General features: G+C 36.7%; 1 protein-coding gene across 6 annotated transcripts in view; it reads left to right on the plus strand.

Moving 5' to 3' along the window:
• Window positions 1-2,862: 2,862 nt before the first annotated feature.
• si:cabz01007802.1 overlaps window positions 2,863-25,843 on the plus strand; it is a 36,245-nt gene continuing 13,264 nt past the window's right edge. For 2 of the 6 annotated variants that reach the window (XM_037976639.1, XM_037976640.1), the window contains exons 1-21: window positions 2,864-3,137; window positions 3,570-3,636; window positions 8,892-8,957; window positions 9,027-9,071; window positions 9,160-9,219; window positions 9,332-9,397; window positions 12,005-12,064; window positions 12,133-12,195; window positions 13,834-13,893; window positions 14,090-14,158; window positions 15,707-15,769; window positions 15,881-15,955; window positions 16,676-16,735; window positions 16,867-16,926; window positions 18,921-18,992; window positions 20,573-20,650; window positions 20,790-20,843; window positions 20,974-21,009; window positions 22,721-22,798; window positions 22,899-22,938; window positions 23,020-23,065. In XM_037976639.1, the coding sequence (XP_037832567.1) occupies window positions 3,571-3,636; window positions 8,892-8,957; window positions 9,027-9,071; window positions 9,160-9,219; window positions 9,332-9,397; window positions 12,005-12,064; window positions 12,133-12,195; window positions 13,834-13,893; window positions 14,090-14,158; window positions 15,707-15,769; window positions 15,881-15,955; window positions 16,676-16,735; window positions 16,867-16,926; window positions 18,921-18,992; window positions 20,573-20,650; window positions 20,790-20,843; window positions 20,974-21,009; window positions 22,721-22,798; window positions 22,899-22,938; window positions 23,020-23,065 (1,217 nt within the window). In that variant the 5' untranslated portion in view covers window positions 2,864-3,137; window position 3,570. Of the gene's footprint in view, window positions 3,263-3,569; window positions 3,637-8,891; window positions 8,958-9,026; window positions 9,072-9,159; window positions 9,220-9,331; window positions 9,398-12,004; window positions 12,065-12,132; window positions 12,196-13,833; window positions 13,894-14,089; window positions 14,159-15,706; window positions 15,770-15,880; window positions 15,956-16,675; window positions 16,736-16,866; window positions 16,927-18,920; window positions 18,993-20,572; window positions 20,651-20,789; window positions 20,844-20,973; window positions 21,010-22,720; window positions 22,799-22,898; window positions 22,939-23,019; window positions 23,066-25,843 lie in introns of all 6 variants that reach the window. The other 4 variants (XM_037976642.1, XM_037976641.1, XM_037976643.1 and 1 more) reach the window with 4 other exon arrangements.

Below are 25,843 nucleotides of genomic sequence, written 5' to 3' on the forward strand. Positions count from 1 at the left end.
AGTTTTGCAGTATATAGTTATTTTTAAACTTTAGTGTTATAGGTCTCGCATGAAGTGACCCCAGTCTGCTCTACAAGTGCTACAGCTAGCTGCTGGTGCTGCTATTTATACTTGGAGATAATTATAGAATGTTGTGTGAATAACTGTCATGAGAAACTGAAAGCAGAGTAAAGTGCTATGACATGGTGTTTGCATGAATCGCTATAAAATTTCAGAAACTCTGTTTTTAGACAGCAGAAATCCATTTTTGGATCTTGTTTGTGCTCAGAGTAACTTTTACCTTGTCAGTCCAGTCAAAATGAAGCTCTGCTTCTCCAAACAGAATTTGTTTAAAGAGCCATTAAAATGAGTAAGACAGTAAAGGGATTGTTTGGGTCATTTTTTGAAGTGATGTTTTATCAAATAGTTAGCAGTTGTTACCATTTCCACATGTCATCCCGTGGTTTTCAAAGGTTTTTGTCTTACATGTGATTCCATGGGCTTCATCTAATTATACTACCGACTGCTGTCTCGGCTGATAAGGTGCTATTGATATATGGCAGGCCATTTTAACATAAAATCAATTTTGTCTGACTATCCGTAATAGATATCTAGAAATGCATTTTGACTAGACAAAAAAAAATTTTGACTGTCCACAATTGTAATTTAGGATATCTGTATTTGCATTATGACTAGTAAGAATAATAATTCAAGATATGTTCAATTACATTTTGACGAGTCAAAATTCTTTTTTAAGATATCTCAAATGACGTCACTGGATTCGTCATTTGGTGGGTCACACATCCGTTATTACAATGCAAGATATCTTAAACGTAATTATGACTAGTCAGAATTACAATTTTAGATATCTGAATTAAGAGGTTGCGTGTAAGCCCACATGTGCTGCCACTGAGCTGTCCAAATAGTTACTGCGGTCAAGCGAGGCGACACTTGGAAATACGCGGCCGACATTGGCTCCTCTTAAAAATTAGCTTTGCACATACATGGTGCATTACGGTCATAGAGAAGTAGGCGTTGCTTTGCAGGCAGAAAAAAATAAATAAATAAAAAGAGAAGGGGAGAGACATAACTGTCCGAAGTGTGTAATTATTACATACATGTTACTTTAACATACTTATACTACATCCAGAATAACAGTAGTGGAGAAATACCATGTCAAAGTATCTGAAAATGCTTTCAGGGTAGGCCTATGCTTTTGTGTCGTTTTCAATTATTTATTTATTTATTTTCTCAAATCCTAAAAGCTGACAACAAAGTCTCTTTGGATTATGTTAATTGGTCACCTCTGCTATAACTAGAATAAATATTTCATAATGATAATGCAGAATATGCCTCTGTGTCATTTTCAGATATTTATTTCTCTCAAGTCTTAAGAGGTGACAACAAACTGCCCTTGGATGATGTTAACAGGTCACCTATACTATATCCAGAATAAATATTTCATAATTTTACCTTATGGTTTTGGATAAATACCATGTCAAAGTATCTCATAAAGCTATTTCAGGGTATGCTTTTGTTTCATTTTCAAGAATTTATTTATCCTGAATCCTGAGCGGCTTATAATTATCACTGTGCTGGTCCATCCTTGTATTGATACCCCTTTTGCTTTTACTATTCTATTTAAAAACAAGTCATAAGAAATAAAAGGTTTCATCAATATGTAACTGTTATTGCCATTACTCAGTGCATGGTTGCTGAGAGACTGGTGTGTACTTCAAGGAAAGATTTTTAGTAGTGACTTTGTACAACTATGAAATCCAAAAGCAAAAAAAAAAGTTACAACGATATATCACGTGCTGTGATATTGTGATTTACTTTAAATTCATGGGAAATGTTTACAAATTTATTGTAACACCTGCAACCGGTGGTACCATGCCTGCAGATGGATCCAGCAAAAATAAAAGATCTGAAGAAAAAAGTGTGGGACACAATATCTTTAGCCTATCTGAAAATCCTAATACGTCTAGTCATTAACCAATTTCACATATCTGGAATGTAAGGGCGGTAAAACCGATTTTATGTTAAAATGACCTGCCATAATTGATAACTATTTGATAGAACATCATATCAAAAATGACCAGACTATCCCTTCAATTACTGAACCTCACCTCAAAATGTCAGAAATATGCCTTTAAAGACAATAAAGCCATATAGTGCATCTGTGAATAACTGTAGTGAATAAAATAACTGAATGAATTGAATGCTAGAGAACTCAAATGATATTGAATACTGTAGGACACGTGTCAATTTCAAGGCCTGCGGGCCAGATCCGGCCCTTTGTAACATTTCATCCGGCCCCAAGATAACGTTCAGATTTCATTAGGTCCGGCCCTCTAGTCTGGATCAGATCGAGTTTCTGATTCTTGATTCTTATTTTGCTTAAAAAAAACTGAGCCTAAATAGTGAAGTTTTCTCTTGACAGTGACTTAGAAGCCAACAATATATAGTTTTAATTTCTGTATGATCAGGTTTTTGTTGATGGCTTTTTTAAAAATCTGTTTTAATATTAAGAAATTCATGTAAAAGCTGAGTGAGGCATAAGAAATGACTGCTAATGATGAGCTTTTTGAAGTTTGATCTATTTGTCTGTGTTCATTAAAGTATGTTTGCTCTAAATTCTGTGTATTCTGTAACTGGAAAAAGGTAGTTGATATCTCTATATGAATGATTTGAAATAATACATATAAAACTAAGGTTAATTTACGTAATTTGTAATAAATATTGATCGTGACTGGCCCTTGGCTAGGACCAAATATTTAATTTTGGCCCCCTTGCGTCACTGGGTTTGACGCCCCTGCTTTAGGAGCTGAAGGAAAGCGTGAGGAGGATAAGCCCCGCCCCCTGCAGGTGAGCTCAATTAGAACTTTGTAGCAACTCTTCAGGTGTGGAGTGGAGCTGTGACCCGGTGACAGGACCTGTAAAGTCCGTGTTTACAGTATAACAGACAGGAACCACTCTTTAAAGTCCGCCTCCCTTTTCACCAAACCAGTTTTTTTTTTTCTTTAATGGGCTCCACCTTGGGAACGGGAAGTGAAGGAGTCACTCAGCTAGACAAGTTTCACAACTCGTTTCTGTTGTTGTTGTGATACAGGCCGGTATTTTTAACACCCCTTTTGTTCCTCTAACTGGACACTGAGGTAAGCTCGTTTCATTGAGCTGTTCCCTTTTCTGTGCGCTCAAACAAACGCGAGTGCAGCAGCTGAGGCTTTAAAAAGTGACGTCGTCATACGCCGCACAAACCTGCGTTAAAATATCGCCTAATGTAAGGTTTGTTTTGTTTTTTTTTAATTTGTGCGCTGCAGAAAGTGACGGTGTGACGGATTACCACTCAGGTTGACACGTTTTTCAATTCGGCTCAAGCTAATTACCAAACAATAGTACACAACAATTTCTTCAGTCAGATTTTGTAGTGTAGTTTTGAAGTGTACAGCGACAAAACGGTGCTTTAAATACCCGGACATTTTAAAAGAGTCTGGTGTTCACAACTGTCAAGTTTAAAAACCGGAAAACAGCTGTAGCTGTAAAAGTTCAAATGAATTTGTAGGTATGACTTATTTCCTGTGTTACAGAATGAACATGTTTAGAAGAGATAAAGGCTCTACAGCCCCAGTGGTCCCACCTAGACCCACCCAGGAGGTAAGAAAACGCCACAGGGGGTTGGTTTAGGTTATTTCTATGTACCTTCAGTGCCTATCAAAAGAATTCATGTTTACCTTTTTTTTATTGCTGTCATCAATAAGTCATAGTCCATATAAATTGGCCTTCTTAATAAAAGAGTTTTCCAAAACTACCTTTTCAGTGTCGAATTGAAATCAAATTTCTACAGAATAATACCTAAACTTCCCCAGGACTTCTGTTAAATCTGAGGTAGCTTTCTGTTTGCCTCTCTCCAATAAAGCTCAGACTGGTGAAGAACTCGGATAACAGAGGTTATATGTACAGTCATTCCCATCTGACCTGCTGAAGCGTGGGACTCCTTCAGAGAGCTCACAGGTGTCTTGAATGGCGTCTGTCTCTATTCTCCTTCTTACATGGTCACTCAGTTTGTGAGGACATCCTGCTCTTGGTAGTTCAGTTTATTCCAATCCCAAATTGGGCAAGTAGTATTACAGCAAGTGTAAAACAAGACTCATGAAGAATGAAACATAAAACATTAAAATATGCAAAAAAAAACAGAAAACATCAATACCTAATACGAAGTCCACCAATGATCAATCATGAATCAACAGTTACTAATATCATCAATAGCAATAACAATCAGGTGCAAGCTCTCCTGCTTTGTTCTGTATTAAAAAGACCAATTGCCGTAGGAACAAAGGAGTGCTTGTACCTGTTACTTTTCATAAAGGGAAGTCTGAGTAGACAGCCAGAAGGCAGAAACTGGAACTCAGCATACAGAATGGTTGTAATTTTCATGATCACCTATCATTTAAACAGTTCAATAAGTGTACGTTTTTCCAATCTCAAGATCTTTTTACTTGAAGGTATTACTCTACTAAGTGCATTCTTTGACCTTTATACTAAGATTTACAAACCAGCACATGAGAGAAAAGGTCAATACAGATTCAATGTATGATCTATAAAAGAAGATCATCAGCGATTTATCAACATGAAGCTTAGCAAGTTTCCTTGGACAGAACAATCTTTGCTGGCCCTTCTTTTGCACATACTCGAAATGCAGTGGCGGCTGGTGGAGTTTTCTCCAGGGTGGGCTATAAATCCAAAATAGACACATACCAAAGGTTTTGGTATAGGCTATGTCTATTATGTGATACCTTAGTATATGTTTTGGTCCAAAACATATACTAAGGTATCACACCAGTGTATTTACATGAATTAAAACAACAAAAGCAACATAATGTATATATAAATGCACAAGTGCTTCCTGAACACACCAATACTAACAAAGACGGAGGTCTCCCAAGGCACAAGCCTGTAGGACACATTTAGCGTTTATAAGATCTGGTTTCTCCCTTATTTTTCAAAACTTTACTGGAGAAAATACATCAAAGCTTGTTTTATGGTGAGAGCACTCACTACGTCATGTATTCTGAACGTACAATATAACAAAGGTTGGATGTCTCACTCCAATTAGAACTCAAAACCAAACATTCTAACAGATTTTAGCATAAATTTTCTTAAACTAATTATTAACTATGAACTTATTTATTACCTTTTGTATGTAACTTAGTCACGTAATGAACTTATTACTGTCTTTGAATAAAAGGCAGCTCACCCGCGGCTCGACCTTTCAATCAGGCCAACTTTATGACAGACGGATGTGACGTCAGCCTCCATGGCGGGAGTCCCACGCTCTGGCGGCGGGAGGTGGTGAAATGTAAACACAGCTGCATTCAGCTCTGAGCGCAGGAGAGGTGCGCCCTGAACGGTCCTATCTCTTGTATTGAAGAGGAGCTACTGCGCATGTGCAACTTTTAACGAGTCTTTGGACAAAGATTTTTCCGCCCCGGGGCGGAAATACTTCACCAATCAGACAACGTTGATGAACGAAACAACTTTACTTATCATTAACTATAAAATATTTATCTTACACAACTAAATATATATACATATATTTCGTAATATTTTTAATGTACTATTTAATTTTTATTTATTTTTTTACGTCTTATTCAAGGTAATGTGAGTGGTGGGGCGGTGCCCTAGCGCCCTCTATTGGCCAGCCGCCACTGTCTGAATGACAGGTAAAGTTTAATGTATTGTTTTTAAAATAGCTCCCAGATATTCTGTCCTTTAATTACCATATGATTCGTTTGATGTCTGTCTAAAAATCATGCACATGTCCTTAGTTTTCTGTACATTTAACTGAAGAAAAGCTCCATCACACCACTCTACAAATTTATTAACCACAGGACCATGAGCATGTTCATCATCATGTGAAACACTAACTACTACCGAATTAAATGCAAATTTTAATATCAGCCTGTTATCACAACGGCTACAACAATTGTCTGTGTAAAAAATATAAAGAGGAGAAAGGACGCAGCCTTGAGGAGACCCAGTAGACAATGACATCTCATCAGACATGCATCCTTCACTATGGACTGTTTCCAACACCTTGGCACCCTCTGTTGGTTAAGTGACATCTGAAAGATGTAATGAAAAATAGAAGCCAACTGTTCTGCACAAGAAGAGAGCAGTTGATCACTTATATTATCTGGTCCTGGGCTTTTACCAACCTTGCAATGCTTAAAAGCTTTAACCACAGAAAAAATGTCAAAAGGAATATAACCAGAACAGAGGAGATTATTTTTTCTAGAACCTCCCTATTAAAATCAGAAGAGTCAAACATAAGATAAAACTTGTTGAACTCATTAGCCAATTTCATCAGAATCAGAATTAAAACCAGGAAGAACCACCTTCCTGTTACGCTTAATCTCAGACCCAACAAGAGTTTTTAAATCATTCCAAACTGGGTTCAATCTATTATTAGCAAGGTCTTTTTCCAACTTTACTTTATAATTTAGTTTTGCATTTTTAATTTTTTAATCTTAATTTTCTTCTTAAGCAAATTAATCTCTTTAAGCTTTCCATTACGAAATGCCTTACTCTTCCTATTCAGCAAATTTTTTAAACAATTTTGACAACCAGGGCTTACTATTAGGAAATATTTTCACTGTTTTTATCGGAATCACACAATCTTCACAAAAGTCACGTAGCTACTAATAACATCAGTAAGCTCATCAATATCATGAATCCTGGATCTGTTTAGTGATAGTTTTACCTCTCCTAAGAGCGACAGACTGGTATAAGTTGCACACACTTGTGATCAGCTCCACCCAGTGGAGGGAGATACAGACTTATATGCTCCTTTAACCGAACCATAACACAGATCCAGAATTTTATTATACCTGGTAAAACAAGTAACAAATTGATAAAATCCTTATGAGTTCTTTTAAGTGAACAATGGTTGAAATCACCAAGGATAAATACTGGGGCGTCTGGACACTTAGACTGCAGCTTTTGGGCCACTTGTAATATTTACTCTGACGCTTGCTCCTTGTTGGCTTTAGGATGAATATACACAACAATGATAAATATCTGGGGAAATTCCAGAGGAAGATGTTGAGGCCGCAGGGACACGGACAACAGTTCAATGTTTTTATAGCATAACTTTTCTCTGACATTGGCTGTTTTACACCAACGTTCATTCACGTACCAACACACACCCCCTCCTTGTGATTTACCGGTGACGCTAGCAGCCCGGTCCAAACGTATTGGTGTGCCAAATCCATCAATAGACTATTCCGCATTTGAGTCTCTATTCGAAAGCCAAGTTTCAGTAAACACCAGCAAGCATGTGTTTCTGAATTAGACTTGAAATCGTACTTGTGCCTGTAGCTCTTTCAGTTTATGTCGAAGAGACTAAGTGTTGGAAAGAATGGTGGACAGTAGTGGAATGCGAGAAACGGATTATCTTCGAAGGCGTTGGCATAAACCACCAAGTCTACCCTGCTTCCTTGTCCTGCATGGTGAAACGTATGTCTTCCCTATTATGGTTCAGAAAATGAATTCTGAGGAGGAACAAACAAAAGTGCGCTCCATTACAGAAAAAACTCCCTGCTATATTGAATCTGAGCCAGATGACTTTGAAGAAATTGTAGACTGAAGGAAAGCAGAACACCAGACACAAAAAAAGAAAAAACACTAGACTCGATTTTTCGATTCCCCAAAAAGAACTTTTAAAACGCTTACAAGAACAGAGAGGAACAAACACAAACTCTACTTGCTGCTGGTCACTGGACAATCCACACCCAAAGTCGAGTCCATCGTCAATTTAAACATGTTCCATATTCTTTTTATTTCCTGATGATGAATTTGACAGAACTCCCGAGGATGTTTAGGGCCTTGGAAATCCTTTTCTATCCATCCACTGACTTGTAATTTTCAATAATCATTTCTCTGAATTGAATTAGAACAGTCATTTTAAATGGAGTGAATGCGCAATTACTTATTTTACATTACATATTTTTATTTAATTGGTATTACTCTCTAGAAATTTAATTTCACTTTGACATTAAAGTTTTTTTGTTTGTTGGTTGGATGTTTTTTTTATGATGGAACGTATTATTATATGGCGCCCTTCAACTGTCTATCTGTGGACTTCGTCTGAGTCCTAAATTGATAACTTTTTAACATAATGTCAAACTACACAGCTGGACACCTCATGGGTCAAGGATGATCTCTATTGATTTCAAGGCCAATGGTAACCCCTTTGTTAAAACTGTCTGTGCTCCAGCTTGTCATCTGAATAACATAAAACCATCAAACCCCTTGTTGCCTAGATTGTGCCTATCTGTCCATTCATAAGACAGTCCACAGTAAGTTGTCCTTGGTGTAACTCCACAAACATTTAAGATAGAAAATGTCATCACAATATGGCTGCACATTGGATCTTATTTTTATTAAGATCACTGCCACCAAAGGAATCTTGAGTGGTACTCATTTTTACAACTCTCATCACAAAATGGTTTGGACAGGCTGGTATTCATCAACAGGTGAGTTCTTCACACTGCAACTGATAGCTGAACTTTTTTGTTTTTACATGTTCTTTAATTGAGCTGTTTGTTGATTTACATCATGGACAACATCATTATCGGTGAAACTGATCTTCCCCCCCCCACCACAATCATGTATATACTTATCGAAACATGTATTCAAGATTTTATTTATTTTGTGAGGGTATTCATGGTTTGGTTTTTGATTACCCTGACAAATTATGTACCACTCCTTTTTAATTTCCTTGTAAATAAGGCCAATTTATACTGACCACGATTAATGGATGACAGCAATAAAAGCATCAAACAACCAAGGGGGAGAATACTTTTTATAGGCTTTGTATAGCAGTAACAACAACCTTTATTTCTTATCAGGAGCTGGATAATCCCATCCCTCACAGCCTGAACAGACAGGATTCAGGAGCGACCTCAGCCTCACAGGTAAGCGTTCAGGTTTGGTTGTAAAAGTGAATTCACACAAGCCATTATTACCGTCAACATTCTTTTTAGAAGAACAACAGTGAGCTCACAGATGAACCTAACCCAAAAAGCAAAGTAAGAGGTCATGAAAAGCACCAGAATTTTGCCACAGAGTTGTCTTTTTTTGTGATTTGTGGATATCTTTCTGCTTTATTTGGAACAGCCGAAGTCAGGGGTGATGGGAGTTGTGCAGAAGGTCAACCCCTTCAAGTCTGCTTCAAAAGTAAAAAAAAAATTAAAAAAAAAATGGATGAATATTTTGTGAATTTAGATTTTCATATTAGTGCATCAGATTACTCAACTTTACTTTTTTTTTTCGTTCCTTCTTTTTTCAGGCTTCCTCTGCAGTCACCAAAGCTCCATCCTCTGAATCACTAGAACAGCCAACAGAGTCCACACAGGTGAGATAACACGAGGTGAAAGAGTCAATCATAGTGGAAAAAAACAAAACAAAAAAATCTTTATTCATAGAAGAGATCAAGTTGTGACCTATTAATGGAACTTGAAGACAAAAGATTTCAGAGAGAAAACACCATTGCCCAATTAGATCATAGCAATATTCCTCATATGATACAGAAAACAGTTTTAAATCATAACAAACTACCTGCTGTTGTTTTAAGTTGGTTGTGTATGTAAAAGTTTAAGATCTTTCACTTCCAACAAGTTTATTTAGCTCTGACCCTATTCTGTAATGTTCAAATCACTTCACTGATCAAATCAAATATGTTTTTATGAAGTCAAGTCAAATTTATTTATATAGCACTTTTCAGCAACAAGGCGATACCAAGTGCTTTACAACATGTGAACACAAAAATAGTCATAAAACAACAATATAAACCAAAGATAAGCTGAGGAGAACCAAACTGATATAACATAAACTAAACTGCAGATCAGACATGATAAAATCTAAACTAACTACTAAAGTAAAATAAGATTAAACAAGCAAAGGCAGGATAAAAATGATTAAGTCATACTAAAGTAAAATGGGGGAAATCCAAACTAAGATATAGTTGTAATAACAAACTCAACTACGATTTAAGGACGTCAGTAGAACTAAAATAAACTATGATAAACTATACTTTTGCAAATGCTAATTCAACTGAAGTTTCAGCAAATTCCATTATGCTAATGCTTATTCAGTTATAGGATAAGCTAATTCAACTAACTAAACTAAAGGTACTGTAAGGCTAACTAAGACTACAAAAGGCCAGCTAAGAGTTAAATACATTTTAATAAAAGGCCAACTAAAATTGTCAGTAAAAAAATTAAATATTCTCTAATGTACAGAGGTACTAACAAAATAAATCTAATATTACTGTTTGAAAGGTACTCATTGCAAAGCATAAAATCAAACGCAAAATAATTCAACTCCTTAATTTTTTTTTATCCTTTTGTTTTTATACATGGTCAATATAAATTGGCCTTTTTGACAATTTTTTTAAAACTTCTCTTTAATGAGAAAGTGAATTCAAATTTCTACAGAACAATACCAAATTAAGTACAAAAAATTATAATGTAAAAAGCAACAGCATAAAGATTCACCCCCTTTTAAATTGACCTAATTTAATTTGGTGTCCGAAATTAACTGATAAATCAACCAGTCCCTCCAGGATTTCGGAGCAATTTTTTGTGATTGTTGCGGGCTAAAATGCCAGATTTCGCGGGGCATTTTCCTTAAAGTTGCAATGAAATGTTGCAATATTTTTTTTTTTTTTACTAAAATCAATTAAAAAACTATAACTTTTAATATATAAAGCAAAAATACTTACTAGTTTTGTAAGATAATTACCAACAAACATTGACATTCTCAAAAGGTGCTTTATTTGAGAACTTTGATAGCTTCTAAACTGACATTCTGACCATTTCTGGATTGTCCCTCGTCTGCAGCTCTCCTCACATGTTTTGCAGACACAAAGTGTTTGTCGATGCGTTTATGTTCCATGATTACACTGCAGGACGTGCAAAACAGCTTCCCCCCCACTCTCCTGCAGCTGGGGAGGAAACTGGGTTGCACAGTCCTTTGCTGAAATCTTTGTGGGCAAATGTGAAGCATTAGCGCACATTTTGGCTTCAGTCGCTGCTCCTGCACGCTCCCGGCATTCTGATGTTAACAGGATGTGATGTCACGTGTCTTCTTTGTGAATTATTTGGGGTTATTTTGTATTCCACACTACACAAACCCACAAAGAAGACACTAGACCACAGAAACGGTGGCGAATCACTATAGAAACAATAAATATTGGGTTAAAGTTGCGGGAAAGTTGCAGTGTTTTGGGCAAAGTTGCAAAAAGTTGTGATTTTGCGGGGTTTGCTTGATTTTGCGTTAATAGTTGCGATTGCAACATAGCAAAATCCTGGAGGGTCTGATTAACAAATATTGAAAAGTACAACTCGGGGGATGGATACATAATAATTTCCAAAGCCCTAAATGTCCCCAGGAGTTCTGTTTAATCCATCACCAAGAAATGGAAGCAATATGGGACATGTATAAATCCATCAAAAACAGGCAGTCCTCAGAAACTGAGTGACTGTGAAGAAGGAGAATAGAGGGAGAGATTACCAAGACACCTGTGAGCTCTCTGAAGGAGATCCAAGCTTCAGCAGATCAGATGGGAGAGTCTGAGCATACAGAGAAAGACACTGATGAAGAAAACTCAATTAAATCTCCACTACAGTTAATTACTAATTATTAATTACTAATTTTGTGTTTTGGAGGGAAAAAAATGGTCAGGTTAGGTTTGGTCAGTTCTATGTTTCAGAAAGCCTACTTTAACACACTGGGCATGCTTTGTATAAATCAGAAAAAAAATTCTTCCATTTTTTGGCCATCTTAAGAATTATTGATTTTGAATTAAACTGGCAACATTAAGATTAAAAAAAAAACATGAGAAACGTGTTTGCTAAATTTTTGTGAAAATACAACATCTACAAATAACTTTCTGAATACACCTTTGGTCACCTTTTATTTTGGTGTGTTTGTGACAAAACCTGGATGTTTGGTGTTTCAGAACCCTGGGATGCTGAAAGGAGTCATGCAGAAAGTAAACCCATTCAAGTCTGCATCTCAGGTAACTTCACCTTGTTATGATTATTTGTCACACTGAGGTTTGTTCACTCATCTGGTTGTGTCCTCCAGGTGTCCAAAGCACCATCCTCAGAGTCACTGGAACAGGAGAGGGGTTCAGACTCCTCTACTCAGGTATGAAACGGTTCAAGTGAAACTTGAACCGTTAAGAAGTTGTCCCCCTCAAGGAGAATCCCTTCTGTATTTCAGTTCAGTTTCTTTTAACACACTTTTCTTTGTTTTTTTGACCAAGGCTTGATTCTAAAACACTAATTTTCCCTTTCAAATGATACATTCTGGCCCCTTTTTTCATAATTTGACACAATTTAATATTTTAGTGACACATCTATATGTTGTGTTTTTGGCCCTTCAGCACTGTCATTCCTTCTGATCCACTGAAGTTCACAAGCATTCAGCAATTCAACAGTGAGTGGATGAATACCACTACAGTTTCATTTTTTGGCTTCTTGAAAGATAAAAACCTTCCTCAGATTTAGATCCATAAACGCCGATGTGGGAATCACTATAAGAACTCGAGTTCGGACCGCTTAATAGAGAAGCACCGCCCCGACCCTTGTTGCCAAAAAACAGGGACTTTTGCCAACTATTTCTAATTTTAGAAGAAAGGCAAATGGAGAGGAAGACATCGCCACAGAGAAAGAGACGAGAAACAGGAACTTTTACTGGCCGACAGCCTGGGATCAGTTTGTGATTCAGAGCATTTTGTTATTGGTGAAAAAAAATATAAACAATTAATGTGTGATTAAACAGAAGTCGTATTCTTAACCTGCTGTTGATTAGTTAACTCTGGTGTGAGAGTTCATAAATACTATTCGCAAGCGTGCACGTTTTTAACATGTTAGCAATGGGTTAGCTTTGTTCCACGTTCCCAACTTGGTCATTAACCGGACAGTAGGGTGTTCTTGGCCGGCCGGGGCACAGCGCTTATCATGAACCCAGGACAAAACTCCACCCCACAAATCACCCACTTCGATAATTATTGACTAAAACGTTTTAGATCAGAAAAACTGCTCCCTGGAATGTTATGTGGATGTGTTTGACTAAATAACATCATGAAATGTCTATTTTTTATTATTTTTATTTTTTTAGATTTGATTTCAGTTCACCTTTTAAGTGACCCACTTTACTCTTGCCATTCTCCCCTGTGGTTTAAGTCTCTCGAGATCAGTCCTGCAGCAATGTGGTACAAAAACACAAAGATGAATTTGGACACAAGTCACACCCATGGAACATGATATGTCTTATAATGAGTATACAACCTGAGAGGCCCACAGGGAAAGATGCTGATTCAACAGGCAACATTTCACCACTGCTCAGATTTCTGTAATGATAAATCCAAGTTCTGTGGAGGTTTTTTTTCTTCTCCTTACTAATAACAGTTTCTATTCAATTTCCATTTTAAAATTCTTTTTTTCTATATTTGTGAAATGCAAAACAAACAAACGGTTGTATTTTTACATACTGCATGTAAACCCTGAAACTTCAGACCCCTTTTATTTTTTATGTTTTTAAACAAGCTTTCTCTTTAAAATTCCTATTAGTTGTTCAAAGTATCTTCCAGTTTTGGAAAACTTTGTTAAAATATAAGGAAATTAACATTTGTTTCTAGATTTAATTCCCTACTGCATTTGCTAAATTCAGAGACAAGCAGTTTCAACATCATGAATGTCTCAAGTTTGGGGGGAAAAAAATCTTCAATTTTGAGTCTGAAAATGTGTGGTATTGCAAAATGAAGATTGTGTTGTGTTGCAGAATCCTGGAAAGTTGAAGGGAGTCATTCAGAAAGTGAACCCCTTCAAGTCTTCTGCACAGGTACTGACTCTACATTTGGTATCCATTTACACCCTTTAGTATAAATATGGAGCAAAAAAAAACAAAAAAACGAGAGGTTCAGAGATCACATGCTGATTCTACAAGCAAAAAAAGAAGGCAGTTAGGTTTAAGGACGTTCAAATATTCTCACAAAGTGATTAATCTTCCTTTTGGTTTGGACATTTTTGTGTTTAAGTTGCCAAAGAATCCTGAAGACGATTCTCCAAATTCCCAAGAGCCTGACAGAGAGCTAGAGGACAAACAGGTAGACTGCGTCACTTCCTGTTGTATCCACTGAAGTAGAGATTCATTGGAATGGCCAACCACAGCACAGTTTACGCTAACGAGATGAGAATATGTGCCACCATCTTGATTTGTGCTACATGGGTGTCCTTAGTTACTGCCAGAATGGCAGTAACTATGGCAGTATTATGTCATATTGGCTCATAAATCATTGAAAACATGACCTTTTTAGTTTTTGCCTGTCCTGTCCATTGTTTATATCAATGTTGTCGGAAAACTGGTAATACATCTATGAATATTTGTGCAACAGTGATGTTACCCACTTTTTGTAATGCTTAGGTCAATTTATACATTTTAGAAACATTAGTAATTATGTAGAACTATCACTTTACTCAATTTCAGAATCAAGTGGAACAGACTTCTTACATACAGACAGGTTGGCACACTAATGTAAAGGAAGAAAAGACTTGTTGAATGGTTAAAAAACAGTTTGATACGAATGAATATGAATAATATTCTAACATTAAATTTGCCTGAATGAGTTTGTCATACCCCGCCTCTCGCACAGTGACTGCGGGGGATAGGCACCAGCTCCCTGCGACCCGGAATGGAGAAGCGGGTAAAGAAAATGGATGGAGTTTGTCATATGATGTACATCAGTGTATTTTTCAAAGCTTGTTGGCTTGTCAGAAACAATGCAGAGTGCCTAATGTCTCATTGTGCAGAAATAATTTTCATTTTTCCTTTTTTTATTTCAGTGGAAATGGACTAATACGCTGTCACTTTCAGCATCCCAAGGTTCACTTTTTCTAGACTAGACACGGTACTGAGGGTTGGTAAACACCAGCTAACTGAATATATATCATCAATATAAGTAACATATGAAGTAATACACTATAATATTCCAAGCTATATTACTTTTAATATGAATAAAATATGTGCTAAGTAAAAGTGAATTGGTCTTTAGGCTAGACAAAAACTCAGTTATCCATGTCGAATACTGAAGTGCATGTTATAAGGCTTAAATATTTCTAGAATTATGAGGGTTGGAGGAAGTACAGTGCAGTGTCTAAGTGAAAAATAAGTGCAGACACTGGTAGTAGAGCTCTGGTTAGACTAGTCTTTTAATGTACTTATTTACTGAAAGTACAGTTATGTTCTAGTTTGGTTAGAACGATAACAGCATTTGTTAATTTTATCACAGTAGTGGTAGTGCGTTGGGTCAGAATTTGTCCCTAATAATGCTTGACCAGGTTTGTTGAGAGCCTCAATATAGAACAGTCTTTTATTTTTACATTTTGTGTGATGTATGTTTAAGTAAAATAAAGCTATTCTGATGTGTTTTTAGACTGATGACACAGCATACAACACACACACAGTGTTAACAATATGTAGTTTTAACATGTAGAAAGAAAAGAGTGATACATGTAGCACTTAGAAAAATGGCAGCCAGAAATGTCACCAAGCACCATCATTGGCCATTCCAGTGTATCTTTATTTCAGTGGTCATATCCAGGAATCTGCCTGTGCACTTCATTGAGTTCATCATGTGTGATACTTCATTATTTAGAATCTGGGGATGATGAGAGGCATGATTCAGAAAGTCAACCCATTCAAATCCTCCCAGCCAAAGGTGCCGTTTGTTTGTATTGTAATGATTTTCAGGGTTTTATTCAAATACAAAATAAGAATCTGTTTTGTTGCACTCATTCTGCTTTTTTCTGGCTATTATCCAATCTCTCAGGAGACTCAGCCTCCACACAGCGACCTCTCCTCCAGCAGTGGAAGCTTAGTGGACAACAACGTCCCAGCGAAGCAGGTAGAATATGCTACAAGGTGTTTTAAAATATTGCATGTAAAACTGTTAGCACTGCCTAATGTGAAGCAGGAGAAGTTTGAGACCATTGATTATGCCTTGATCAGTTTGATGTGGGAATCCTTTATGAATCACGAGTTCTACTTCATGACACAACAATGCAGTAGTTAGAAATGTTGCCTCCCAGTGAGGTGGTCACAAGATCGCCTCCCGGCCTGGGGCCTTTCTGGGTGGAGTTTGCGTGTTCTTCCCATTCACACATTTGTTTACTGAAGGTACTCCAGTTTCCTCCCACAGATCAAAAACTTGCATGTTGGGTTCATTGAGAACTCTAAAGTGTCTTAAAATGTGAGTGGGAGTGTGAATGGTTCTGTCTCTTTTGTCTCTGTGTCCCTCTGATGGGCAGGAGACCTGTCCAGGGTGTCCCCTGCCTCTAGCACAGTGACTGCTGGAGATGGGCACCAGCTCCCTGTTACCTGTGTTTTAAAAAAAAAAAAAAAAAATGGTTGGAAGCATTCTTCATAAACAAACAATATTTCTAAACCTGTTGGTGTCGTTTTTTGTTTTGACTGCTAGATGGAGCCAAAGCAAATTGGTTTTAATCTTTACTAAGCAAATGTCTACTCTTTTTGAGCTTACTGAACATGACCCATCATGAATACATGTATTCAGTTTTTTGTTTGTTGTGAAGATTTTTTTTGTATTTTTTATCCTTTATTTTAGAACCCAGGTATGTTCAAAGGGATGATGCAGAAAGTAAACCCCTTCAGGTCAAACACACAGGTATTTAACACTTTTTTTTTTAAATTACATTCTATTTTAGGAAAACATATGAATTCTCAATGAAGGATAATCATTGGTAAACATGTTTAACTGTGGGATGCTGGGTAAGCAGCTGTTGTAATGTGCTACAGGTGGCAGAGGGTGCTTGTGAGACTGACTCTGTGGCTGTGGTTCCTTCTAACAGCACTCAGGTAAGAACAGTCAAATTCTAACGAGCAGAGATGTTTGCTTCAGTTAAGATTTCGACATCATGTAGTGATTTTGTTCGCTTTCTTTACCTCATGTTGCAAAAATCCTGAAATTTAAGATTTTATTTTTATATCTTATTTGATAGTTCTTCAACTCTACACACTGTTCATAATTTAATAGAATAGTTCAGATCTTTGGAAGTGGTGTCTTTTTGAAGAAATGTTTTAAACAGTTAACATGTAACCTGTTGTAGATGAGCTTTTTAAAAAGCTCCATTTGGATAAGTAGTTATCCTGTATAGGTGTGAAATTTGAAACCAAAACTGAAGTGAGACTAGATTTAAATAATAAGCACGCTGTTGTTAGTGTGTTCTTATTAATGTTAGGATACACTAGAGCAGAAGCTGATGACATAATGTTGCAGCTGTATCTTGTTTGGAGGCAGAAAGTCTACCAAAAGCATGATAAACCTGTTTTGTCTGTGAAGACGGTGTCTATTCATGTGTAAGTGAACAATGTTGTGACATCAGACAGACGGGAAAAAAAAGGAGACCCATACTGTGGGTCTGTCCAGTGATGTAAAATGGTTTGTCTGATGTTTAACAAATCTCCTACGGCTGTCCGACTGAGTCCTTTGTTTTAGAAGGTGCCCCCAGTGCCCTCATCTCATAAAAGCATATGTTATTGTGACCGAATTACCTTAGTGTTCCTTTTTTTTTTTTTGATACTTCCTGTAATTATAGCCCCTTGACAAATACAAGAGGCAATGATGTTTTTGCCTGTATCTGTGTGTGTTTGTTTGTTGGTATGTAATGTTAGCAAAAAATCTAAATCAGTTGATGGATTTCAAAGCAACTTTCAGAAATATTAGCACCTAATGCACAGTTAGAACTGAATAATCTTTGGAGACAACCCAATTCAAGATGGCTACCACAGCTAACCAACCCAAAAATGGCCATAACTGTCTTATTTACGTAAACTAAGATAGAATTTGGTGTGGTAGCTGCTGAGTGATCTTCAACACGTACTCGAAAAACTAACGGCTCTCATTAGATTTCGAAATATTGCATGAGATTGCACAAAATGTAGTTTACAATATTTGCTTAAAACATCTCAAACTCCATCTTTGCTTATCATAATCTTGGTCTAAAACTCTGGTATGAAAGGCAGCAGATGATATAGATTCCTTCAAGGAATGCTAGGCTTTTAGTTTAAGTCAGTTTTTTTCTTTGATATGATCTCAGTTGGACCACTTTGAGTTCAAATTGCTGCCAGAGTCTGAAATAATGTGCTACAGCCAATTAGCTTTAGCCTACATAATAAAAACTACATACTTGTAGTATGTTTGAACATGATCCAGATCAAACAAAATTCTTTATTTTGTTTATTTCTCATGCACACACTCAGACAGCACATGTTATCACATGATCTGGATATCGAGACGTACAGTACACATGGATTGTGTTTATGCCCAAGGGGACAATTCCAAGCAAAATTAACAGATTTAAGTTTTGTGTATATTTATTAACTATAAAAATAAAAAGCGATATAAAAAAGCCATTGGTTGTTGTTCACTTCAATGCAGCCTTAACTCAAAGGGTGTCTCACTGGAATGAGACGTATTGTCCCAGTGGACTTTAAGGTCATAATGTGTGTATGCTTTACAAACGCCCAAAGGTCAGCAGGTTTGGACAGTGATATCTGGTTTAAAAACAAATACAGTTTCAAGCAGCTTTTCAAAATTACAGCACTTTTAAAACCTTGAAATTCTAACATTGTTTAAGGAGTTCAAGAACGTGCAAATGGCTGTCTATAACAGGTACAGTATTAATTGTTCACAACCTTTCCACAAAATCACACTTCCACAGATTTAAACTTTGACCTTATATGTCAAAATGGAAACTGATGGCAGTCAGTTGAAGAAAAATTGGCATGTTGTATCTTTTTAAATGTGAAGATCAATCTGTTGTTACTTTCTTCACACTTTGACACCTCAGGACGATCGAGCGGTTCACAGTGAACACTCCAGCAGCTCTGAAAGCCTGGACGACAGCGAAATAGAGAGACATGTAAGAAATCAAGTTCTCCATTTTATTTCTTATTTTAAAAAGAAGATTTTTTCCTTGGTGTTTCAAATGAAATTACACAAAAGCTTTATTTAAAAAATGTTGAACGTATCTTTAACTTGTGACCTTAGGATGTAGAACATAAGTCAAAATGCACCAAATGTATACATAACATTTTGAAATGGAAATTCTGCTAAACTCTCCATCAGCAGCTATCTAAATGTTTTTAACTGCTTTATTTAGCTGTAGTATAAACAAAAGTTGTACGACGTAAAAAAGAAATAGAAGTAGCCTATGATGTTGATCGTGATCCACAGGAATGACTCAAATGAAACCCACTGCGAATCACATGATACGGATTTCCTGGATGTGTGCCGATGGCGTGGACTCCCGGAATGCTATAGTTGTCCATTATCTGTGATGTTGTTGTTGCGTAACACTTCTGGTAAAATCTCGGACTGGAATAAGGAAGTTTGACAAAATATTCAAGGCGGGGCTTTATATAATGTTAAAGCATTTCAAAGAATAAAGAAGTACTAATTAAGTTATATATCTGTAAGTAATTCACTCTTTACATATTTCTTCTGGTTTTGCATTTTTATCACACTTAAATTTCAGATTATCTAACAAATTTTAATATCAGAATAAACTAACCTGATTTAGTATAATGCTATTTTTAAATTATTTCATTAAGGGAAAAAGTCACCAAACCAACCTGGACCTATGTTAAAAAATATACAACAAATAAAAAAAATAATAATACCTAGAAGCACTTAGAGTGCGCAAACCTCTGCCAAAACCATCGTGATTTAAAAAGTAGTGCGATTTGGATCATGATGTGAATCAGCACCAAAATTTTCTCCATTGTTTGTTGTCACAACCCCAACATTTGCTAAAAGTTTTATTCAAATCTGTTCATTAGATTTTATGCGATCTTGCTAAAAGACTGACCAACCAACAACTGAAATCAGAACTTCCTTGGTGGAGGTAATAATTGCCACCTAAACCTAATAAGTGCTTCCCCCCCCCGCCACACACACACACACACACAATCAAACATTTGTGATAACTGCCTTTGAGACCTTTCTAAAAGTTCCACTTCTGTCTTGTCAGTATACAGAACATTTTCCCAAAAGTCTTGAGTCATAAAGATATTTTTTGAGATTTGCCCTTCATCTCTTCCTTATTGTTGAGTCGTCATGAACTCTGACCTTACAGAGGCAAGTGAAGCCCACAGGGCTGTAGATGTTGTTCTGGGTTCCTTTTTGACTTTCTGGATGAGTCGTTGAGCTCTGGGAGTCATTTTGGTTGTCCAGCCACTCCTGGGAAGGTTCAATGAATTCATAATTTGAAAACCTGAACATTTATTCAGGTTATCTTTAATATTAAAATTTGTTTGCTGATCTGAAACATTTGGCAAAAACAGAAGAAATCTGTGAAGGGTTGAAGACTTTTTCACAGCACTGTATGTATATTGTGTTTATAAATTGCTCTTTTTATGCACATAGTTTTAGCTGCCTAAATGATGTTTAACCCACCGATTTTTAAAGTAATTCAACCTCTTTTTTTTTTTTTTTTTTCAGACAATATGGTATGCTGATGCTGACACCAGCTTTGAGGTGAAAAATGAGCCGCCGGAGGCTACCAGTAAAAGAACAAAGGTTTTTTATATTTTGTTTTTGCCTTGGTTCAGATTAAACTTTTACTCCTGTTATTACATGCATGTTTTTTTTTTCATTGTGTCACATGAGAAGTTACAGAGCTGTGAAAGTGATATCTGAATACAGCTTTCTTTTTTAGACTTTTGTTTTGAAGAAAATTCTTCCGAGTGCATTTTTTGGGTCGGGATCGAAGGTAGGACATGTTCTTCTACTACTGACTGAAATTCACTACTCCATGTTTAGTTTAGTTTAGTTTTTAGGTAGTCATGTGTATTTTATTTTGTACATTCACTTTTGTTGTTTTGATGTTTCCTACATTTCAGAGTTCTGCATCGTCTGAAACTCAGGCTCAAGCTCAGGTTAGTAGTGTAGACTGTTTAAGGTATGAAGCACCTTTACAACATTTTATAAATGCTTTGACTTTAGGCACTGAATTCTATTTGAACAATTTCATTGTTTGAAAGCAACAAAAAAGTCATTAAGAAAATGACATGATTACATACTGATAAGATCAAAGTGCAGTTTAGAAGCTGAACTGCATCTCCAGCTGAGCTGAAGTTATTTTTGTAACGATGCAAAAATGTTTGTCAAACACACCACTGCTCATACACTGCACTTTGCTGTTGCAAAATGAAATAAAAGTTTACAAGAATCAAAAAGCCTAAAACAACTTCTATTACCACCTCTGTCAGCCCGCCCCAGGGCAGCTGTGGCTACAATGTAGCTCACCACCATCAGTGTGTGGATGAATGGGTGAATGATTGTAGTGTAAAGCGCTTTGGGGTCCTTGGACTAGATAAAGCGCTATATAAGTGCAAGCCATTTACCATTACCATTTATTAGGAAAAATAATTGGTTTGCAAAATAAAAATGGAATTCACAGCAAAGTTTGACAGGTTATTGTTTTTCTTTGGTAAAGTAATTTCCTTTCAGTATTCAGTCATTCCACTCTGTGACTTACGATGAAGAGAATAATAAACATTTGTTTTAATAACTAGGTGAGACAATGGGTTTACATAATTCAAGCTTTAGTAATGACCTGTATTTACTCATGCAATCTGCAGCTCACCAAGAGCACCTTTTTAAAGATGGTCTGCTAAAAATGTCTGACCTTCAGCTTGAAATTTAAAAACATAAATAAAAGCAACAACAAAAAAAACTTTGCCCTTTTATAACCTCATATTTACATAATCGGTGGTTTCTCAGTCATGTGGCTTTGCATTTCCTGTTGGCAAGTGCATCCCGTGTGCCTCATCACTAAAAGATTCAGTGGAGTTTAATAAAGATTGTAATTTATTTCACAACTACAACTAGTGATCAGTAATGACACCTGCCTTGTGTGTGTGTATCTTTTTTTTGTTGGTTTTTTTTTGGCATGGTTGTTTACATTAACTGTGACAGTCATCAGACCCCAGTGTGAAGACTCAATGGCTCTGAAGCATGATATCAATATTAGGATCAATCCACATACTATGTCAATGACTAAAAGTCAGATGAAGTGTGACATGACTGTTCAGACTTCAGTTGCTTTGAAAAACATTGGATGTGTGTCCAATTTAGTACTACATATGAAAATGACCTGAGTCGATTGAGAGGAGAGAAAAAATGGATTTGTCACGTTCAGACTGTAAAAAAAAAAAAAAAGAAATCAGATCTGGATCACATATAGGCAAAAAAAAGGATTTGGGCAACTTTAGATTTAATTTCATGTTTGGTGCCTTTGACCCTGTACTCCCAATGAGCCATTGTTTCTTCAGGTATTTTGAAGAAACTTTGCCAACTTTAAACAAGTTTTTATTCAACTAGATAAAGTTTTAATGCTTTTTAAGACTGCACACAGCTAAACGAAAGCAGATGAACTGATGCAATAATATACACGCCAAGATCCAACGCTTTTGTATTGGCACATGGCTTCTGACAGCATCGTGGTGGTCCATCTTGGTGTTAAAGCATAAAAGCTGTGTGGATTTACAAGAAAAGGTTTTGTTATCATTCGACAGTAAGACATTTTTCATCTCTTTTGTGTTTTATGTGCTGATTGTTGATGACTTGTGGCACTTCTCCGACCAGGAGACTCTTCAAGTTCAAACACTCCAGCTGGCTGAAATACCAGTACCTGGGGAAGAGGCACAACTGGACCCTTTGGAGGTGTTTGTTTCTTCAGCAGTGCACATCATTAATAATGTTTATTTCTGTAATTGAATAACTCTCATCTAAAAGTGTTTGCTATAAAATGGTTACTTTCCAGGATGAAGAGGGCCTTTTGGCATGGTGGAAAACTGTTGAAGGTTTGTCAGATTTCTTAGCAATCCTCTTTATTGCAGCTGAAACTTTAAATCCACAGGAAAAATTTTATCTCTGTGTTGTAGGATGGGATGAATGGAATCAGACAAAACAAGATGATGAAGCTGAAGAGTATGTAAACCAAAAAGCATTTAGATTTAATTTCAAGTTTTTCAAATATAAGTGATTAATTTTGTCAGAATACGTCATAATTTACAGGCAGTTCTAGATCAATTAAATTGTTTCTCTCAGAATAAATTTGTATTAATGTCTACATGATAGTGTAGATGCATGTGCTGGTTTGTAGTTGACAGGATTTGATTGCTTTTGTTTGTTCTGTCAGAGTGGTTGAAGAAGCTGCTGATCGAGTCTTCATGGCAGCCCGTCTATTTGTTCGCTTTTTCAACCAGCGAGNTCTTCTGAAGCCTTATCCTGCTTCTTTCCTTTATCCGTCTTGGGTTTAGTCATCCTCAATATCAAAACAGTTAGTCACGGCACGGGGATTACCGAAATATAAGGTAAAAATCGATGTACAATAAAAAATTACTTTTAAGTGGTGAGGAGCCAAAAAAGAACACGTCTACTCCATTCGGTGCTCACTAGCGCCATTTTCATTTTTTAAGCAACAAACAAAAAATAGGCTACAGAGGGGAACTATACAGCAAAAATAAGTCAATTCAAGTCAGATTCAAATCCAATTATCGACAATTCAATTTATTTATGACACAATACAATCACATACAGTACATTATGAAAAGTTATCTGTCTAAGGATGCCAGCAGATTGCATTGAATGCTAGTGTAGAGTCTCAGTCATTTAGGACATAGCAAATAAAAAAAATAATTAAAAAAATGAAGTGGACTTCTATTCTGTTGTTAAAGATGTTTCGCTTCCCATCTGGGAAGCTTTCTCAATTCAAAAATGGGGACAATGTGGAGTTCTAAGCTGTAAACTGCATGAAATGCTCCGCTATGTAGGCTAAATTCACATGCAGATTAATTATGTCTCTTCCCACCAGAGAGTCGTTAAATTCTTTGGTTGCCTGGCTCACAAAAGAGATGTTTTGGTCACGTGCATGAAGGTATTATTTAGAGGGAAAAGGAGTCAGTATCAGGCTTAATGCTCCATTGTTAGGTTTACATGAAGCTATTTTAAGTGAAATTGGATCAATTCGGTTGCATTTTAGCTGTTTGTCTACATGACAACAGCAATCCTATTGTCTGACATTGAAGCTTTTTAAATTCAGGTCTCAGAGTGGAAGTTTTTTGAAACTCACATCATCGTTTCACAGAAAAATGTCAACTCCGGTTACAGTCATTCAATAGTCTACATTTTATTGAATCTTTTTAGATTTATAATTCAAAGTAACATGTAGCAGCAACCTCATTGTTGGTTCAAAAGAGTTTGTGTATTTGCCACTTTGCTTGTAACCGTTTTCATGCTTGAGACTGAAGTGTCTGTAAGCATGCATAAGTTGTTAAAATACAAAAATCACAGTGCTAGCTATTGACCTGGCATGGAAACTACAGCAGGTTCAAAAGCTTTTGCATTTTCGTCTTAACAGCAGTTATGATCACAGCATTACCATGTGAACATGTAACGTTTTTATAATCAACATCAAAAAATCTATAATGTTTCCAGGATATTGTCAGCCCGCCTCAGGGCAGCTGTGGCTACAATGTAGCTTACCACCATCAGTGTGTGAATGTGTGTATGAATGGGTGAGTGTAAAGGGCTTTGAGGTCCTTGGACTAGATAAAGCGCTATATAAGTGCAAGCCATTTACCATATTGTTCACATGTAAACTTGGCTTTAGAAAGCTGAAATCTGAGACCTCCTCTGTTTAAAGTTGTTTTTTTCATTTGAAGCAAATGGCTTCCTCTCTTGTGAACCAGATGAACAAAGACCCTAATGACTCTACATTGTGAGGGGAGTGAGATTAATCTACATGTGAGTCTAGCTTATATAATGTAGCATCTAATGACGTTTAAAGCTTGGAACTCAACTACCGAAGTCCAGTTGCTTTATTTTTTAACAATTTTTTGGAATTGCCTTAAATCTTCACTTTGGTGCAATCTGTAATCTTGAGCAGCATGTTGACAACATGGAAACAAACAAATCTCTTTTAACAGAAAGAAACCTCCAACAGAACCAGGCTCAAGATGAGCGTCCATCTGCTTCGATCGTCTGGGGTTTGAGAGGACAGGAAAGAGATCAAATCAAACACAGAAGGATTGGTCCAGGTGTTTTTTGTATGGGAAGAAACACAACAAGAGAGAGAGTAAAGACATCAGCAGAGAGAGGAAATGTGGTCAGCTTGTCCTCCAGCAGTCTAAGCCTCAGGAAACCCAAGCCAATCCTAACTATAGGAGTTATCAAAAGGGCAGGTCTTAAGCCTAGTTGTAAAAGTAGACAGAGTGTCAGCCTCACAAATAGAAACTGGAAGATGGTTCCACAAGAGACAAACCTGATAAATGAAAGCTCTGCCTCCCATTTTACTTTTAGAAACTTTAGGAACCACAAGTAAACCTGTAGTCTGAATATAGTCCTACATACCAATGTCTCATAAACCACTGATCCTAACAGTGTTGGTGAATTATGATTATTTTCATTTTCACAGGCAGAGACAATGCCTCTGAAGCTAAAGTTCTTGTGCAAACACCAAAGAAATGGGTTGATGCTCAGCAGTACTGCCGGGAGAGACACTCTGACCTGCTCAGTGTGAGAACATCTGCTGAGAACGAGGAGATCCAAAGAATGGTCCCAACAGGAAGGCTGGTCTGGATTGGCCTTTTTGGAGACACATGGAAGTGGTCTGATGGAAGAGACAATCTGTTCAGATACTGGCAGCAAGGCAAACTAGAAAGCTTGGGGACTGGCTCAAACTGTGCTTATGCTGATGGTGGAGCA

This window comes from Kryptolebias marmoratus, linkage group LG7 (assembly GCF_001649575.2).
Source record: "Kryptolebias marmoratus isolate JLee-2015 linkage group LG7, ASM164957v2, whole genome shotgun sequence".
Lineage (NCBI taxonomy): Eukaryota > Metazoa > Chordata > Actinopteri > Cyprinodontiformes > Rivulidae > Kryptolebias > Kryptolebias marmoratus.